The sequence below is a fragment of the Trichomonas vaginalis genome, chromosome V (genome assembly GCF_026262505.1).
Source record: "Trichomonas vaginalis G3 chromosome V, whole genome shotgun sequence".
NCBI classification, from domain to species: Eukaryota; Parabasalia; order Trichomonadida; family Trichomonadidae; genus Trichomonas; species Trichomonas vaginalis.
Genome location: NC_067207.1, coordinates 11011977 through 11028745, shown reverse-complemented (window position 1 = coordinate 11028745; position 16769 = coordinate 11011977). Strand labels below are relative to the sequence as shown.

General features: G+C 29.7%; 2 protein-coding genes and 3 pseudogenes across 5 annotated transcripts, besides 6 other annotated features; 3 read left to right on the top strand and 2 right to left on the bottom strand.

The window, feature by feature from the left end:
- Window positions 1–2978: 2978 nt before the first annotated feature.
- On the top strand, window positions 2979–3947 carry TVAGG3_0315570 (annotated as a pseudogene). The gene has a single exon. A coding segment is annotated over exon 1 (969 nt).
- A 1020-nt stretch (window positions 3948–4967) lies between these two features.
- Window positions 4968–6368, top strand: TVAGG3_0315560 (uncharacterized protein; the record flags this gene model as incomplete). Its single annotated transcript, XM_051230018.1, has 1 exon — window positions 4968–6368. A coding segment is annotated over one exon (1401 nt), but the record flags the coding sequence as incomplete, so codon positions are not given.
- A 3340-nt stretch (window positions 6369–9708) lies between these two features.
- On the bottom strand, window positions 9709–10841 carry TVAGG3_0315550 (annotated as a pseudogene). Its single transcript has one exon. A coding segment is annotated over exon 1 (1133 nt).
- A 914-nt stretch (window positions 10842–11755) lies between these two features.
- TVAGG3_0315540 (uncharacterized protein) lies at window positions 11756–12731 on the bottom strand (the record flags this gene model as incomplete). The annotated part of the gene is made up of 1 exon (XM_051230017.1): window positions 11756–12731. A coding segment is annotated over one exon (976 nt), but the record flags the coding sequence as incomplete, so codon positions are not given.
- Window positions 12732–13516: 785 nt separating this feature from the next.
- Window positions 13517–13544: a terminal%2Cinverted (terminal inverted repeat of Mariner transposon ID:TVAGG3_0315520).
- Window positions 13517–14819: a mobile genetic element.
- Window positions 13613–14739, top strand: TVAGG3_0315530 (annotated as a pseudogene). The gene has a single exon. A coding segment is annotated over exon 1 (1127 nt).
- Window positions 14792–14819: a terminal%2Cinverted (terminal inverted repeat of Mariner transposon ID:TVAGG3_0315520).
- An 822-nt stretch (window positions 14820–15641) lies between these two features.
- Window positions 15642–15997: a mobile genetic element.
- Window positions 15998–16030: 33 nt separating this feature from the next.
- Window positions 16031–16068: a terminal%2Cinverted (terminal inverted repeat of MuDR-5_TvMULE4 transposon ID:TVAGG3_0315490).
- Window positions 16031–16769: part of a mobile genetic element that runs on past the window's edge.

Below are 16769 nucleotides of genomic sequence, written 5' to 3'. Positions count from 1 at the left end.
ATGATGATAAATCACGAATTATTCAAAATGTTAAAGTTAATGTTAGCCCTGAATTAACAAGGTCAGCAACTCAACCAAATTTATTAACTCGTGACTTACCGAAAAAGGAGGAGGAGCAAAATAAAGAAGATGGAGACCCAATCATTTTATCTGAACCCGGTAAAGAACCTGTTGAAATTCCCACTTATCCAACATACCCCCACCTCTTTCATCAAACATCGAGAACCCAGGAATCTACGATTCCAGTCGCAATGCGCCATATAAAATAGACATTAATTCTGAATTAATGAAAATTTACCGTGATATAATAATTAATAATTATGATTCAATAATAAATTTAATTGACCAATCAGGTTTAATTATTTTACCTTATGAATCATTAATTCACATTATCGCCATTCTTTGTGATGTTCAAGATTCAGACGTTAAGATTCAATTTTTCATAGATGATGAGGTTTCATGCTGCGGAACAGTTGCAAAAATAAATCCTATAAAGGATATTAGCACAATTAAGATATCAAAGAACGGAACAACAACTGAACTTCATTTAACATATAATGATATTTATAATAAAATAGTTGATGAATATAAAATATCACTTGAAAAATTCTTTGTTAAGGCTATTTAATATTCAAGCATTAACATTATCGAATAATAATCCTTTGAATCATAATCAATAATAATTGACCTTTCACCAGTTTCTATCGTTTGTTTTATTTCTTTTTGTTCCCCACTATCTGGATCGGTCATTGTAATTGTTTTTGTTATAGTATCAGCTTTATCTTTAACTTCAATCTTTTTTCCATCGGGATATTTAAACCAAAATTCCAAAAATTCGATATTGTCAATCTGTTCATATTTTAATCTATCAATTACATTTTTAATACCATCTGAAAATCTTATGAAATGGTCATTATATGGGTTTGATTGAACTAAATTTGAATGAAGTGAAATATAACCTGTTGATGAATATGACATTGACTCATATTTTCTGAAAACACTAAAATTTATAACATGAATGAATTTCTTATTCGTTGAATTTATGAATTCTTGAGGTAATCTTATTCTAGTTTTATTTATCACTGGAAAATAACGCTTTACCATATTTTTAATCGTAATAAAAATGTCAATTATCAATATTATTTCGAATAATAACTGTGAATTAAATTTAACAGTTAGCGGAATTTATAATGTTACTCTCGTTTCTGTGAGTGGTAAATTTAATCCCATTCTTTTAGACCCTTCAGATTATATATCATTTATTAAAGATGACCATGAAAAAACGTATGATATGTATATAAATAATGTGATAGCGAAATGGGATATTAACATGATTTTAAGTTATTTAAATGAATCATTTATCGTATGGTATGAAGAAAATTTTAAATCAAAACCTGATAAACTTTTTGAACTTGATGAAATAAATAACCTTATTAAATTTCCGCTGAAAATTAAATTTTGTACTCCTCATCTTCGTTCATTGTTGGGGATATTAAATTTTGAAAAAGATGTTGGGGATGTTTTGTATTCTGACACTGGTTCCAATTTCATTTTAATCAAATGTGATAAAGTTAATACCCCAATGAGATTTTCACATCAAACATTAGACCCTAACTCTTACCCATCAATACAAAACATTTTATCCATCAACTTAAACACATTTTCTTTATCATATCCGTTTCAATTATCTGGGAATTCATTTATTCTTCATTCAAAAGATTTATCAAATATTAAATTTAGAGTAACTGACCTATTTGATTGTGATTTAGAATTCATGAATGAAATATTATGGCAATTTCAAATAGAAAAAATAGCTGATGAGATAACAGATTAAATATTTATTTTTAAATCATAATAAATGATTAAACAACAGCAACCACAGCAACTTAAGGCACAAAGCACCCAGGTCCTCAGACCATTACATACGCCATATATGCATATAATTCAAAGACGGCAGAACAAACGCAAAGGTTGAAATATGGAGATTTGGAGATAGTATTGAAAAATGACATTTCGAATTCGTTTGCAAAGGTGGTGCAGTGATATCAAATATAAAAGAAATTTTATTTATGAATTCAAAAATTAAAGGTATAACGGATGATATAACATCAATTCCACCAGAAGAACAAAGATATTACGCATTAAATGCATTTCCTAAAGTTTTGAAGATTGGAAGATTTAATTTAAATGAGGAATTCATAAAAGGTTTCCTAAATGACATAATGAAGAAAGCAGATAAGGAATATGTGGATAGTGAGTTAAATAAGAAGGTGGATAAGGAATATGTGGATGAAAAAGATAATGAAATTAAAGAAAGGGTTGAATGGTATCATGAATGGACATCAAAGATTTTAAAAACTAAAGCTGATACAGGATGGGTTTCAGGATGTTTAGACCTTAAAGCGGATAAGGAATATGTTAACGATGAGTTAAATAAGAAAGCAGATAAGGAATATGTGGATAGTGAGTTAATGAAGAAAGCTAATATATCATTTGTTAATGAAGAAATAAAACAATCAGAGGTCTATTTTACTCCACCATTTTTAAATTTTATGAAATCATCAGATAAAACCTTTGATATAGATTCTTTTGAATGGATATGTTTCGATGGAGTGACCATGTATTTATTTTATACAGCTGGAGTGCTTTATTATTTTAAAACAAATGATTTTAAAAACTATGAATCATTTACTCCATCTGTTTTGAATCCTGATACACGAAAGCCAATCATTAATCCAAGAATTTTATATGTTGAATATAATAACGGTAAATTTATGGGAATGATAACGGTTGGAGATGATTTTTGCCCTTGTTATTCATTCGATTGTATCCAATGGTTCAAATGTAATTTAAATCAAGATGCTAAATTTAAATATCCAAATAATCCTATTAGATGTGTTAATAATAAATGGGTACTAATTTATGAAGTCAATCAAATTTTCATTAGTGAGGATGGGATAAATTATTATATGTTTAGTATGATGTCATCAGATTTGAAATTGATTATACAAGTAAGTGGTATTACATTAACAACATGTATTTTATCCTACAAAATGATAAAATTTATAGATCATCTTCAATATCACAAGGTCAATTTGAACAAATTTTTCAAGCTGATGGAGACATTGAAGCTTTATGTTATGGATCAAATGTTTATGTTCTCGTTTCAGGTGAAATGGTCTATTCATATCCTGTAAGTTATAACAGACATATTTATTTATCACAGGATTTATCAAATTGGGAATTGGTTTATTCATTCACTCCAAAACTTACTCGAAAATTATAGATTTACAAATTTATTTTATATTGATGGGTATTTCATTGCTTTAGGATGTGGTGATTTAGTAAATATCAGTAGTGATGGAAGAAACTGGTCTGAAATCACAAAATTTCAAGATGTTAGAAAAGCAATTTTCAAAAATAATACGTTAATATTGATAACAAGACCAGTTTTAAATACTCACCCAAATTCAATATTATATAATAAATTCAATATTCATAATGGATTAAATACAATTCTTGAGATGATTTACCCCATTGGTTCTTTATATACATCAATGAACTCAACAAATCCAGAAACAGTTTTAGGTTTTGGTACGTGGAAGCAGATTGTAGACAAATTCTTATACTGTGCTAACTCTTCAAAGCAAACAGGAGGTTCGAAGAAAATTAAAGAAGCAAACCTTCCACCGCACACTCATACAGGAACTACAAACTTTTCTGGCGACCATAGCCACTCATTAAGAGACCACCCATTATACAACTCAGACTATAAAGCTGGCAATGATGTTTTATCTCCAGATTATAACCATTCAGCAAAAAAGACTTTTCGACCAACTGAACCAGGAGGAAATCATGTCCATACTTTCACAACAAATCCAACAGGCTTGGGTAAAGATTATATGCCACCATTTATGACTGTATTCGCATGGTACCGCGTTCATTGAATGAACTAAATATATTTTATGTCTGTAATTAATTAGGTAATGAAGTAATGGATGAACTACAGAAATAAATGTTTACGTTAATGTTTACGTTAATGTTTACGTTAATGTTTATGTTAATGTTTTCAGGTCATTCAATAATTAATTATTTTTGAAGAACTGAAGGTGTCACTATGTCACCATGTGTCACTCGGTTATTTAACTTCTCTGAAAAAATGAGACAACATGACATTTAGACAACAACACAGGAGGAAGGTAGTTATGAATTATTTTTGAAGAACTGAAGGTGTCACTATGTCACTCGGTTATTTAACTCATGACATTTAGACAACAACACAGGTCATTCAATAATTAATTATTTTTGAAGAACTGAAGGTGTCACTATGTCACCATGTGTCACCAGGTCATTTAACTTCTCTGAAAAAATGTGACAACATGACATTTAGACAACAACACAGGTTATTCAATAATGAATTATTTTTGAAGAACTGAAGGTGTCACTACGTCACCATGTGTCACTCGGTTAATTAACTTCTCTGAAAAAATGAGACAACATGACATTTTGACAACATTTACGAAAATTTGATGCAGTCCAAAAATAAAGTTAGTTTTAAAATTATTTTTATTTTTTTTATTCCTATATAAATGACAGCAACAAACAACAACAGTAACTTTATCATTTCTGATGAACAAGTTATTGATTCATTAGCTGAGGAATTAGTTGTGGCAGAAACTAAAACCCTCAACGAAAGAATTGGTGAAAACAAGATTGATTTACATAACTACCTCAAACATGATGGAGGAAGAGGAAGGAAAACTGGTATGGCTTTATTAGTAAATAAAATTTCAAATTTAACGATTATAGATGTTGATATCAATAAATCGTACAATGATGAACTTAAAGAAACAGTTAGAAAAGACATTTTATCAAAACTTTCGGATAAAGATGTTATCGTTAAAACCGCTTCAGGAGGTCTTCACATTTATTGCAACACTAATTTCTTCTATGCAGTTTCGAACAGAATGATTAAATGTTATTCCTGCAATGATTATGATATTGACATAATGACTTCTATTGATGATTCAAAGCGTTCATTAGTAGTTATGGCTGATTCAAGAGTTCGCAAGAATGCATCAGAACCAATCAATACATACTCATTCATTCGTGGAAGTTATGATTCAACATTAACCAGAACAGTAAACGATATATTAAATGATTTGAATATTAAGGTAAGAGTTGAACAGAAGAGCGAAGAAATAAAGAGTATAATGAATGAAAACAAAGATGTAAACATTGACGATAAACTTGCCCAGAGCATAGTTGATGGCATCTGTGATTTTGAAGTACATAATGATGGTGGAAACATGAATTTAGAAAAAGAAGTTACATTATTCACACTGTTTCAAGCAATTAATTCGTTACCTAATCATTTAATTAATGAAGCATACGATAACGTTTATAATTTCTGCAATTTAACTGAAAATGCAAAAAGTAATTTTGAAAAAGCACGTAGTAGATATGCACATTTAATGACTTCTCCATTTGTTTTGGTGAAGATTCTAAAACTTTATCAAAAGGAATATTATGATGAATATGTTTTACCTTTATTACGTAAGCCAAAAATAACATTTGATATCAAACTTGATGACTCGTTTTTGATAACAGATATTAGACGCAAGGCTGAAAATCATCAGTATAAAAACAGTTCTGAAGTAATCGAGGATTTATCACGTGTAATCCGTTTTGTAGATTGTGGAAACAAATATTTCATTCAGAAAGATTACAACATACACGACAAAATGAATCAAATATCATTTGTTCTTCAGTCAAACATGAAAGAGTCACTCAAAATGATTAAATTATTTAAAGAAGAAGGTAAAACAATAACAGCATGGGATGTACTACTAAATCAATTATCCTCATTAACCGTTAAGGGTGTTTGCTTTAAATCTGATTCCCCAGATGTTTTCTCAACGTTTCAGGGTTATAAATACAACATTCTTGAAAAGCCTGATTACTCAAAAATTGAGATGTTTATGAATTTCATTAAAGAAGCCATTTGTGATAATAACGATGAAGTGTATAAATACCTTCTCGGCTGGATTGCATCAATGATTCAACATCCTGGAATCAAGAATGAAACAGCAATTATTTTGAAAGGACTTCAGGGAACAGGTAAAAACAGATTTACAGATATTATTTCTGAACTTCTCGCTGGTTATTCATGTAAAAACATTACTGAAATAAGTGAGCTAACGGGTAATTTCAACTCAGTAGTTGAAAATAAAATGTTTCTTGTACTTAATGAACTCAAGAATGTAGGTGAAGATAGACTCGCAAACTTCAACGCTTTGAAATCAATTATTACGGATAATGAGATTAGAATTAATGAAAAGAATCAACCCAGAAGAACAGCTCAGAATGTTGCCAATTTCATTTTCGTAACTAATAACGTCTACCCCGTCAAAATTGAAGTTGGAGACAGAAGAGACGTAGTTTTAAGGGTTAATGGTAAATTCAAGGGTCAATTTGATTACTTCAAGAATTTAATGGATTCATGCACTAAGGAATTTTATGATAATTTACTGACGTATTTTATGCAATATGACCTTTCATCATTTAATGTACGAATCATACCGATGACTGAAGCCAAACAAGATTTAATCGAGTTATCAACAAATCCTTTAGATGAATGGATAAATACACATTATGATGAATTGAGTGCAGGTATGACATGTAAAAATGCGCTATTCTGCAAACCATCAGACATGAAAGACAAGAATTTCCAAATGAGCATTAAGGATAAATGTGATAAGAAACAGGTAAGAATAGATGGTAAACAAACATGGTGTTATGTTTTGAAAGAAGAAATGAAAGGATTATATAAACAGGTTGAACCAAACGATAATGAGGATTCATTTACTGACGATGAAATACCTGTAAATGATGCTTTATAAAGTATGATTGGAATTTATTTTTGCATTAATCCTCCTGTGTTGTCAAAATGTCATGTTGTCTCATTTTTTCAGAGAAGTTAATTAACCGAGTGACACATGGTGACGTAGTGACACCTTCAGTTCTTCAAAAATAATTCATAAATGCCTTCCTCATTAATCCTGTGATGTTGTCAAAATGTCATGTTGTCTCATTTTTTCAGAGAAGTTAATTAACCGAGTGACACATGGTGACGTAGTGACACCTTCAGTTCTTCAAAAATAATTCATAAATGCCTTCCTCATTAATCCTGTGATGTTGTCAAAATGTCATGTTGTCTCATTTTTTCAGAGAAGTTAATTAACCGAGTGACACATGGTGACGTAGTGACACCTTCAGTTCTTCAAAAATAATTAATTATTGAATAACCTGAAACCATTAATGAAAACATTATTTTTGGGTCATTTACACTCATTACGATGAAGTCATGACAAATCATTTCCGGGACTGTTGTCAAAATGTCATGTTGTCACAAACTTTAGAACGGCATAATTTAAATTTTTATTTTTATCATAAATGGATACCCCACAAGCTCAAAATTTACCACGAATCATAACAAGGGAGGAAACGATAAAAATGATGCGAGAACTTGCTAAAAATAACAAACCACTAAAACTGAGAAAATGTGGTTATGCAGTAATGATGGAAAGAGAGACGTTGTCGAAGAGGAATAAAAATTAAATTTGGATAGAGTTTAAAAATTCATCTTTATTAAATTCATCTCTTCCAACCAATTTATTTATTCTATTAAATTCTTTTATTTTTGCTTCACTCAGTTTAAGGATTGAACGGTAAGTTTCTAATTTTTCGATTATTTCTTTCCTCTCTTTATTGTTTTCAACCCCACCGCATTGCGGCTTCTTTTTGTAATAGCATATTTTTGATTTAATTCTGTTTAGTTTCTTTTTATATTCATTGTCTGGACTCTTGACTGCTTTGTTGTCACTCATTTCTTACGAAATAAAAAAAATTAAATATTATTTAAATATAATGGAGTAATAAAATAAATCGGAATTTCTATTAATTTATTGTCAACTTCAACTAATGCATTACCGTTAATATATCTAACAAATTCAGCTATTGTGTCAAATCTTCGTCTTCTTTTTGTCATTGATTTATCAGTTTTTCCATAATCGAGATGAATTAAAACTTTATTTCCTTGTTTAAAATTCATGAGCCCCGAATTAATTTGTTCACGTTTAACATCATTCAACCTTTCCATTTGCTTTCTAATATATTCCCATTCTTTTGAAATATCATTTTTCATTTCCACCGGTTTCATGTTTATTGTTCTATGCCATGTATTATTATAATAATATACTAACTGTTGTATGATGGAGTCATGATTTCCATCCCAGTATATCTGACCGTTAACCCCTAACGCATCTCTAAGAGTTCTCATTACTGCATCAACTATTTTATTATGAAACGTATATGGAGAGGATGAAAAGAAAAAATTAATTTGTGGGAAATAATGAATCATAGCTGCCTGAAATCCTTTATCACCATCACCCCTGATATTATCTACTCTTTCATGATCTAGTAAGTATTGAATAGCTCTTCGTGTTTCCTGTTCTGTTTTCCCTTTCACTGGAATGCAATATAAATATCTAGTGTTAATGTTAATGGCAAATAAATAAGTAACGTTTCCTTTTGAATATTCCAGATGATCGATTTCGTATGAATATGGATATGGTGCAAATGAAGGGCGACTAAATTTTTCCTTTAACGGTTGAATTTTCGGGTCAATTGGTTTATTTAATATCTTGAAATCCTTTTTAAAATCTTTTTGCTTCTTAAATGTTTGAAATGGATATAATAAAGTGAATGATGAAGGATTAACTGAAGGAGGAGGAGGTACTGTCGTTGGAGGTTTTGGTGTTGCAAGTGGTTTAATTTTATCTGCTTTGATTTTGGATTTCATTCCTTCCTTCATTAATTCTGGATGTATTCTATTCATTTGTTTTAAATATGCTGTATATAAAGGTTTGATATACTTTCCCACTTCGAGTTTATGTTGAAGGATGAATTCCAAAAGTTGATCTTCATTTAAAAGTCGGGCTGAATATGGTTTAACTAATGAATCATAAATTAAAGCTTGTGCATCATTTATGGTCTGAAGGACCTGGGCGTTTTGCACCTTTGGTTTTTGTGGCTCAGGATTATATAATTTATATAATTCATCAATATCTTCTTCTGTTAATACTTTATTTTTGAAATCTTTCAACTGTTTAAGCTGTGATTTAGTTTTTCCCTTTATATATTCATTATTTTTAATTTTGTCTTTAATTTCAGAAATTATTTTATTATGATATTTCAAAATTTCATTTTTATAATATGGATAATAATATTCCATATCATCACCCGTTATATTATTATTATATTTTTGGAGATATGCTTTTAAATCATAATAATTAAGAAAATTTTGATTAAATACTAAATCATCAATTAAAATTTTTAAATCTGTGTTATTCATTTATATAAAAATAAAATCAATGTTTTAAGGGTGCCCGCCTCTTTGAATCATAGTATCAAAGCCATCATTAACGGTTCCTTTTGTCTCTTCTGTGGCATTTCATTAAAAATAAAAAATAAATTGTATTAAATAAATGGCATACAACATCCATTTTCACAACATACAGCCTTAGTGTGTGCTCCTGTTAATGCAGTCTTACCAATTGTTAAGCGAGTCATTACCCCGTTTTTAAGTTGTAAATTAATATTCTGACCATCAAATATCACTTTATCATTTATTATATCTAAATAATTTTAAGGTGTTAATTGTTTATTTTGTCGTAAACTAACTCCTTTCATTTTTTGCGCAATCTTTTTAAAATCACTTCCATCAATTGAACCGTTGAATGATGTATAACACTTGGGGCATAAAGCAACCATGTTATCACCTTGTTTCTCAATTGCTAAACCCAATAATTTTTTCTCATGTGCTTTTTCTTCAGCTTTATTCTTTAATTTAGGTTTAAATTTCTCATCAAAACAGAAGAAATCAAAAGGTGCGAATTTGAAAATGTTTTTATCATAAAACTGTTTATCGGTAACAATTGCTTGAAATGCTTGAGTGTTAGGAAGATTTGGGTCGCCAGCGATTGCCCAATAAGATGAATCAGTATCACCTTCAATGAAATGAAAACGATTAAGATTCATGCATTTATACATAAAATCATAAATGAAAACCAAATACCAGTATTTAGCATTATCTAAAGTGAAGAATGCCTCTTGTAAACATGTTTCACATCTATAAAATCTATCTTTAAGCATCACTTGATATGTATCCTCTCCTATTTCTCTTATGTTTTTAAACTTATTTGACATACATGCAACGCGTGCCTTCTGTGCATTCATTATTTTAGTCTTTGCGTAATTTTGTGTATTCATTGCATCGTAACCATATGATCCATTAAGTGAAATCTTGCAAAATAAACTTTTTCCTTTATTTCCTTCTAATTCAGCCTTTTGTCTTTCGTTCATAAATTCATTCGCAAATTCATTAAAACAAGTGTTTTTAGTAAATGTTAAAATTGATTGAATATCATCGATGATAAAATGAAATCTGTCGATTAGATACCAAAGATAATAAGAAGAAAATGGTTGATATTGGTTGTATGTTGATGCTAGCTGAGTTAATTTTCTTGTTTCTGGTCAACTGGTAAATTGTTTGATTTCATGTAATTATACATAAAACTACCAATTGTTTTTTCATCTGTGATAATATCTAAGTTTCTTATTATCGGTAAAAAGTTTATGTAATCATTAATGTATTTTTCATCAATGTGACCCTTTACTTCAGCCACGAATAAAGTATTTTTCTTCTTAATTATTCCCAGTGCTTTTGCTTTCTTTGTTGCTGTATCACAAATGATAACACCATTCAATCTTCCCGGCATATACATTTTATGGTCAGTATATTGAATGAAATCATGAGGATTAGATGAAAATGATGAAGGATATAATGAATTAAAGTCAACTCCAACGAAATGAGTCATAATGTTGGTGGTGTCCTCATTTAATACAGTTTTAGTTTCTGGATTATATGAAAGTTTATTAATGTGCGTGATTCCTTTAAGATTAACACGATGTTGAACATTTGATAGACCACCAGTAATTCCATTACGGAGAATGTGATAAGCTTCAACTGAATCTAAAGTCATTGGTAAATTATTTTTTAATGCATAATTTCTTAAATTGATTCTTAAACGTTGAACATCTTCATCTTTATTTGATTTTACGACATTGCAATAACAACACATTAACTGACAATTTTCTTTGGTATGTGGTTTTTCATTATCGATTCTATCCAATGTTGGTTTATTTACATATGTAAACGCTTTACCACACATTTTGCATTTAGCTGAAAGGATTAAATCGTGATAGTATTGAAAATCATCCATTGAAACATTGTTTTTGGTATCTCTTTTCGCCTTTTCATCTTGTTTCTTATATGAATCAATTTTATATTTCCAATACTTTTTTGTTAATTCAAAACTTGATTCCACATTTTCTTCTTCTGGATATGTTTCGTTAGGATTGAAGTTCTTATATGCTAACGCGTAACGAATCATTGATGCATTCGATGATAAAGAAAGATTATGAAGCATGTCAATTTTATAAACAAATGTTTCTTCGATAATTTTATCAATTGGGTCAATCATAATTTCAACGTCTTTATTGCAATAATGAATAAAATATTCTAATCTATTCTCAAAATTTTTAGCATCATTGAGATATATTTGATAATCTGAATCGGATATTGTTTCTTGTGTTAATGCTGAATAAAATGAATCTTGAGTGAATGGTTCCTTTTTATATAATTCATCTTCGTAATTCTCCCATGTGATGAATTGATAAGGGAAAAAGGATTTAACACGTGATTTATTGTTTCCGAAATCTTGAGTGAATTGGTCTAATGTTCCACCCGCTATATAATTTCTGATGTCAATAAATCTTAATTCATATGGACAGTTTGTTTTCTTTACTATGACTTGCTTAAATTGAGAAGAAGAACCCAGCATTGATTTTATCTTCCATTTTGCAGTATTTAAATCACGAAGAATTAAATTTAAATCAAACTTTCCCGAATTAAAACCAATGATATTCACTTTATTAAATTCTTCATCTAAAAGCTCTTTCATTGCTTCCTTTTGTTTCTCATTTAATGTATTCATTAATTCTTCATATTGTTCAATATTTGATTTAGCAACTAATGAACAGGTTGAAAATAAAAATTCAATCCAATCAGAGATGAACGAATCACTTGATGTTAAGCAAAAATTCCTCGTAAATGTTTTATCACGGTCTACGTCCTCGCCGCTTTGCGGCTTTATTTTGACAGTTGATGATACCATAAATGGTTTTAAGTAAGCGTTCAAAGTTGCACATTCAGAAAGTTGAAGTTCTTCTTTAGTCTCTAATGTTTCGAAGTCAAAAGTAATATAATATCTTGTTGGTTTATAATATTCCTGCAAATTATGTGCTAATAGCCATTGATATATCTTCTGTTTCGTGATATGTGGTGCATATGGTTGTTGTGTGTTTTGCAATTGAACGTCTTGAATTAATCTTCCATTATTTTCTTTACATTTCTCACAATGTTTTAAAAATCTTCTTTGGTTTTTCCTTTCTGGATCATCACGGATAGAATATACTTCTTCTTTGCAAAAGGGGCAAACTTTATATCCTGTGAGTGCTTCAACGTCTGTAATTCTGTCAGCGTGAAGTTTTCCACATGGACTCTGTGTTAATAAAATATTTACTGTTTCAAATTCTGGATCTATCATTATTGAATCCACTAATGGAAAGTCTACCTTGTTAATGTCTACGTCTTCTGGTTGAGGGTCACAATAATAAAAATCAATATTAACGTTTAACATTCTTGCTAACCTCTCACTTTCTGATGAAATGTCAAATCCTTCATATGCATCTATTGCTTCATTTAAATAACTTCTACGAGTTTTAGGATTAACACCATCAGGAATGTTATAGAAGCGTTTAAATAACCTTCTACCTTCGGCTCTTATTTGATTATCATTCATTTTAGCTGTTCCATTTTTATTCATTTATGTAAGAATAAAAATTAAAAAAATAAATAAAAATAAAGTTTATTTTTTAAAGCCCATAAAATGAATTAAGAACACATAAATTTTTATCATCTGCGACGTGACGAATACATTTTAATTTACTCAAGAATGCGTACCCTGATACATTAAATCTAATTCCTGTCTTATTTAATTTCACAACTTTGAAAAGGAATGTATGAATAGCTATAAAATGATGAGAAGATGTTTTATGGGTTGCTTCCATTTTTTCTGAAATAAATGAATAAATATAATGTTTATAAGTTTTCATATCTTTTATGTTCTTAATAACGAATGGTATAGACCTTTCAACTTCGTCTTCCTTCGGTGCTGTTCTTTCATATGAAACATTATTGGTATCTTCAATAATGAAACCACAATCACACAAAATTTTATATGTTCCAATGGTTTCTTTTGATATTTTATCTAATAAATCAAAAACTTTATCAACACCTGTGCATTTATTTAAATAATAATTTGTGTAAATATAGGGTGTCCAAAGGTGCGTTTAGCACAGCGCTCTATATGAGACTATTAAAGGAGATATATGCTGATTATAAATATATAATAAAAAATATGAATATATGTATATGATGAGTATGTTGTATTTTGGCGCCATGCCGGGATATAAAATGAATTTTGAGACAAGAGGCGGTTTCGCGGGAAATTTTGGCGGGATTTTTTCATTTTTTTAATGAATCATAAAGAAAACATCCTCGCTCTTGCAAAAAAATGCAAAGACTGTAAAAAAATCTACGAGACATTGGTAAAATGCTTCGGTATGGATGCTCCTAGCTATTCCACTGTAACGTATCATGTTAGGATGTATCACTTCATGAACAAAAAGGCGCCCATCATAAAAATTGACAAAAAATCGCCGGATCAAAGAAAAATCAAAGCAATTCTTCAAGCGCTAGATGAAGACCCAAGAGCATCACTCAGAAGGATAGAGGAGATGACAAAGATACCACGTACAACAGTCAGTTATTATCTGCACAATTATTTGAACTACAAACTAGCGTATACACGTTGGGTTCCGCACAACCTTAATTCAGTTCAAAAAAAATCTAGAGTCCAATCTTCGAAAGAGCTCCTCTCTATATTGGGTGCGTATCAATCCAAGAAGTTTCGCTTTTTAGTAACAGGGGACGAGTCTTGGTTTCAATATGCAACAGAAGCCAAAATCATGTGGATCCCGAAGGATGAAAATCCGCAAACATTCCCGAAGAAAAAAATTGACACACCAATGATGATGTTGTCGGTTTTTTGGGGCGTGAATGGCATCATCGCAATTGATATTCTTCAAAAACCTAATACGATGAATGCTCAGTATCTAATTGACAATGTTCTTACTCAAATTATCAATTCTGATGAGTTTGAGAAATCCAAACAACAAAAACAAAAGTTTGCAATTCATTTTGATAATTCAAGAGTTCACAAAAGTCATAAGGTAATGAATTACTTGGTGGAAAACAATGTCAAAGTTGTTCCAAACCCAATTTATTCACCTGATATTGCACCCTCTGACTTTTATTTATTCGGCACGCTAAAAAAGAGAGCTGAAGGACGCGAATTCGCGAGTCCAGATGATCTTGAAAATTTTGTAAGAGAGCAATTTGAGCAATTTTCTCATGATGATTTAAAGCGTGTCTTTCAAGCCTGGATCGATCGCTGCGAACGCGTGATTGAATCCAATGGTGATTATATTTAAATAAACTTTATATATATGTAACTTGTTTATTTCTATTCGCAGTATTCAGGTTTGTGCTAAACACACCTTTGGACACCCTATATCATGATCTTCTTTCTTAATCGTATTAGTTGCATATGTTACATTTTTCAGTGCTTTTTTGAATTTTTCAGAATCAAGAGGAGGTGAAAGTAATATACATGGATAATCTCCATCGTCAATAAACTGAAGCTTATGTTTATGAATAAATTTTGTGCCTTCTTCTGAAAGTGTTTCGTCAATATCACCATCTAATAAATTTTTAGTAGATTCCAAAAAGTAATTTTTATATCTTTCCTCATGTGATTTTTGAACTTCTGATTCTGAAGCTGGGATATTCATTAAACCCTCTACTTCATTCTCAGCATTTCTCAATTCACTAATTCTTTCATCTATTTCATTTCTTAATTGTTCCAATTTCTCAATCTCATCGTTATAATATTCATCTTGTTTAATTTTTTCTTCAAAATATTCAGGAGGTGTTTCAAGGCTCTCTGAGCCCAGGTCCTCTGGACCATAAAGAGGAATATTCTCCTGTTTTTCAACTTTTTTGGGATATAAATATCTCATTATAGCCTTTTTAGTAATTGGTCCGTTATATTTAAATTCATTCAACAATCTGGAAAACTCTTTCACATTCTGCATATATGTTGGATAAGAACCGTCTCCAAAATTTTCTAAAATATTTTCTAATTCTGAATTAGTGAACTTTAAAGATTTCAATGAATTAGTTGTTATACTCATTTATTATAAAATAAAAAATAAAAAAAATAAATTTAACTTAGTTTTAATTTTACGTAAGAAGTCAATTTTTTATATACTGTCATTTGTAGGTATTATTTCTATCAGATAAAAATTATTTTTCTATTTGTCATCTTTATATAAAGATAAAAAATATTTTTGATTAATAAGGAATTAATTTCATTTTATGTCTTATAATGTGCGCATATGTATTTAAAAGGCATTCATTGAATTGCTTTTCAATCTCTTTCTTTTTTTCATCTTCGAATATTATATCATTTTCATGTTCGAAGCTTGTAAGTTTGTTATCTTCAAATATTATATTAGTTTCATATATCAAATTATGATATCGGTCATATTCTTTTAAGTGATAAATAAATACAAAATTTACGGTTCCTTTAATTTTAAATTCAAAATTAATTTTACAACAGCTTTGTGGATCAATTAGTAAATCAATCAAATAATGTTCAAAATCAGATATTATTCTTTTTCCATACATTTTATATTAAATAAAAAAATCTAACTTTATTTTGAGTGGGGGACAAACTCGCCCATTGTCACTTTTTCATTAACCTTAAACTTGTAATTTTCATTATTTTTAATTAACCTTATTTCTTTCCCAATTCCTGATTTATTTTATTCACTTACTATTAAAAGTCACATTTTAATAAAATATAATAATTTATTTATAGCATTTTTTACTATACTGTAATAAAAATTAATTATAATAAATTAAATGTTTATTAAATCAAATGTTTTCTTTGCAATAATATTTTTAATGTTGAGTAAACAATGTTGGGATCAAGTGTATCATTTTTCAGACCTTTCTGAACAGCTTCAAGCATACTGATGCATTCGACTTTTTTAAATTGTGTCATTTCTTCGAAATCTCTTGTGACTTTTTTGATAACTTTAACACTTCTCTCTGAATCCAGACCTTTAATTTGCAACTTAATCAGGAATGAAGGAACAACAGTGGAATATAACTCGATGACAAGTTCATCGAGTCGAAGATTTCGCCTTTCTGGGAAGTATTGGTGCTTCAAAACCTTGAAATGTGATTCCGAGATGTTGTTTGTTCCATCTCCTTCATTTCTATAGCGAAGCATCCACCTGTCAAGATGATGGCGCCACTGTTGGTCAAAGTATTCACGGGCAGCAGGTTCCTCATTTAAAATTTCTTCTAAATTGTTGTAAACTTCATCAGGATCAATTTCTTCCTCTTCAGAACCAAAGACCAATAACTTCATTAAGTTATAGAAAGTTTCGAA